The 3,578-nt window shown below is 45.3% G+C and overlaps 1 protein-coding gene across 1 annotated transcript; it reads right to left on the bottom strand.

The window, feature by feature from the left end:
* Positions 1-914: 914 nt before the first annotated feature.
* LOC130284912 (cardiotrophin-2-like) lies at positions 915-3,237 on the bottom strand. The gene is made up of 2 exons (XM_056535858.1): positions 2,995-3,237; positions 915-1,869 (listed from the first exon to the last, which is right to left on the bottom strand). The coding sequence occupies exons 1-2, from the start codon at positions 3,145-3,147 to the stop codon at positions 1,372-1,374; spliced, it is 651 nt and encodes a 216-aa protein (XP_056391833.1). The 5' UTR covers positions 3,148-3,237; the 3' UTR covers positions 915-1,371.
* Between the last annotated feature and the right edge of the window lie 341 nt (positions 3,238-3,578).

Raw genomic sequence — 3,578 nt, 5'->3', positions numbered from 1 at the left:
ATTGTGTGATACTGTCTACAACTGTTGTATCTAATCCTGATGCAGATGGTATCACACATGATAACATTAGATACAGGGGCTCTGCAGACAGTATCATACAATATGATTAGATACAGCAGCTGCAGACAGTATCACACACTAGGATTTAATACATGAGCTGCGGACAGTATCTCACATGATAACATTAGATACAGCAGCTGCAGACAGTATCACACATGTTAGAATTAGATACAGCAGATGCAGGCAGTATCACACATGATAGGATTAGATACACAGCTCTGCAGACAGTATCACACATGATCAGATTAGATACACAGCTCTGCAGGCAGTATCACACATGATAAGCTTAGATACACAGGCTCAGCAGACAGTATCACAGATGACAGGATCAGATACAGCAGCTCAGCAGACAGTATCACACATGATAGGATTAGATACACAGCTCTGCAGGCAGTATCACACATGATAGGATTAGATACACAGCTCTGCAGGCAGTATCACACATGATAGGCTTAGATACACAGGCTCAGCAGACAGTATCACAGATGACAGGATCAGATACAGCGGCTCAGCAGACAGTATCACACATGATAAGATTAGATACATCACCTGCAGACAGTATCACACATGATAGGATTAGATACACAGCTCTGCAGACAGTATCACACATGATCAGATTAGATACACAGCTCTGCAGGCAGTATCACACATGATAAGCTTAGATACACAGGCTCAGCAGACAGTATCACAGATGACAGGATCAGATACAGCAGCTCAGCAGACAGTATCACACATGATAGGATTAGATACACAGCTCTACAGGCAGTATCACACATGATAGGATTAGATACACAGCTCTGCAGGCTGTATCACACATGATAGGCTTAGATACACAGGCTCAACAGACAGTATCACAGATGACAGGATCAGATACAGCGGCTCAGCAGACAGTATCACACATGATAAGATTAGATACATCACCTGCAGACAGTATCACACATGATAGGATTAGATACACAGCTCTGCAGACACTATCACACATGATAAGATTAGATACATCAGCTGCAGACAGTATCACACATGATAAGATTAGATACACAGCTCTGCAGACAGTATCACACATGATAAGATTAGATACATCAGCTGCAGACAGTATCCCACATGATAAGATTAGATACAGCCTCAGTGATGTGCCCGGTGTGGCCCCACTAGACCTCTGGTCCTCTTTGGCATTTTCCTCTTGGCCGGACGGACCTCCAGCTCCATCAGCCCAGGTGGGTGCCCCTGCTCCTGTACAGGACCCGTATCTCAGACATCCTGCAGGGACACCTCTCGGATACTTTAGGATATTTCTGCCTCCATCTTGTAGGATCAGCAGCAATCCTTCCTGTTCTGCGCCGCACTCTCTCTCCGGTTCCTTGTGGTCCTTAATATGTCCATGTCCTTCTGCACCCGCATCAGCCAGTCCCGGTACTCCCTGCACAGCACGTAGCCTCGGACCTTCCTCTTGAAGGTGCTGACGTCTGTAGAGGTCCAGCTCAGGGGTTCGGGCTGGCTGAATGACGTCTGGTAGCCCAGGATGATCAGGGCATCACTGAGGTTACTAAATAAAGCCTCCGAGGACCTCTGGGCGATCTCCAGGGACCGGTGCAGCTCGGACGCCGCAGGGTTCAGGGTCATCTGGTCATCCCGGACCAGCTGGAAGAACTCCGACATGGCGGCAAAGGCTTCTTTACCCTGCAGAAGACGGTCCCCGGGACATAGACATCTCCAGGGCTTGTAGCCCAAAGCAGCGGTGGGAAGACCATCCTCAAACCAGTGGGGGAAGCTGAAGTTGGCGTCGCTGAACGGAGCGCCCTGGTACCGCAACTGTGGGAGAGAAACACATGGGGGTCAAGAAGAAGGAGCCCCATAAACCTCAACATGGGCCCAGCATATTAGTGTGTGAGGTTCTGCCCCTCTACCCCCGGAATATAACCCTTGGGCCAATAGTCCATCCTCTTAAAGGGGTACTCCACTCCTAGACATCTTATCCCCTATACAAAGGATCGGGGATAACGATGACCACCGCGATCTCGGCTGCGGCAACCCAGACCGTATGACTGGCGACACGGGACGGAGGCTCGTGACATCACGACCACACCCCGCACGTGACGTCACGGCCACGCCCCCTCAATGCAAGTCTATGGGAGGGGGCGGACACCTGTCCGGGATCGAAACGCGTTGCGCAAATAAAACCAATAAAACCGTATTAAAATACTTGGGGACCAGCGGCTTCATTTAGAGGAACTCTACTTCCAAAACAAACCCCTCTCAATAAGCAACGCTTGAACAAGACCCCATTGAGAGGGTCGAAACGTTGCACTATTGTACTTAATTAAATCAATTAAGGAAAATAAATATATATATAATTTCTTTATTGATTTAATTTAATTAATTGAATTTATTAGTATTTAAAATATTTTTATATATACAAATAATTATATTTACATTTTATATTCTAAAGATATAAACAAATAAAAAATGATATATAAATAAATATAAATATATATATTTTTTATTTATATTATTTATTTACTTATGTATATATATATATTTTATAATTAATACATTTATTGTATTTTTCCCATTGGCGCCATCCTCCGTGCTGTGACCTGAGACTCCGTCTCCGTTATTTTATACGCTTGTAATATTCGGAGATTATAGGTAATAAAGTCACGAATACTTCTATGTGGTCATCATTCCGCAGGGCGAGACGATCGGATAAGGATATCAGGGCGTAGCCGCGTATCGATCTCTATGGGCGCGCGTTACGTCACTGCTCTGGAATTGGGTCAGTGGCGTATGACTGTGTGCACCTTTGTGGTAGGTAAATTAGAGCGCAAGCTCCTCCGGGGAAATATAGAAACACTGCGGAATGTTATTAATAATAATAATGGAGGCCAGAGGGGGAGGGGCTACAACGCAGGTTTTGGGGGTCCGGGGGGCACTTACATATGTGTTCAGCACCAGGGTGGAGTTGTTCTTGTATAAATAAGCCAAGCTGCGTATCTGGGTGATGATCTCTTCTCCGGATAGAGGAATGGCGGCCGATCCTCGGTACCAGGCGGTGACGCTCATCGCCATGAACACTGCGCAGAAAAACATAGACTAGAAAAACATAGACTAGAAAAACATAGACTAGAAAAACATAGACTAGAAAAACATTGGGGGAGATTTATCAAAACCTGTCCAGAGGAAAAGTGGCCCAGTTGTCCATAGCAACCAATCAGATCGCTTCTTTCATTTTTAACAAGGCCTCTGCAAAATGAAAGCAGCGATCTGATTGGTTGCTATGGACAACTGGGCAACTTTTCCTTTGCACAGGTTTTGATAAATCTCCCCCCATAGACTATAAATCTACAGATATAGGGGGAGATTTATCAAAACCTCTGCAAAGTGAAATCTGCCCAGTTGCCCATAGCAACCAATCAGATCGCTGCTTTCATTTTTAAAGAGGCCTGTGAAGAATAAAAGAAGCGATCTGATTGGTTGCTATGGGCAACTGGACAACTTTACCTCTACACAGGCTTTGATAA

The sequence above is a fragment of the Hyla sarda genome, chromosome 8, assembly GCF_029499605.1.
Source record: "Hyla sarda isolate aHylSar1 chromosome 8, aHylSar1.hap1, whole genome shotgun sequence".
Classification (NCBI taxonomy): domain Eukaryota; kingdom Metazoa; phylum Chordata; class Amphibia; order Anura; family Hylidae; genus Hyla; species Hyla sarda.
Note: the sequence above shows the minus strand (reverse complement) of the source record. Positions and strands in the feature narration are given on the sequence as shown.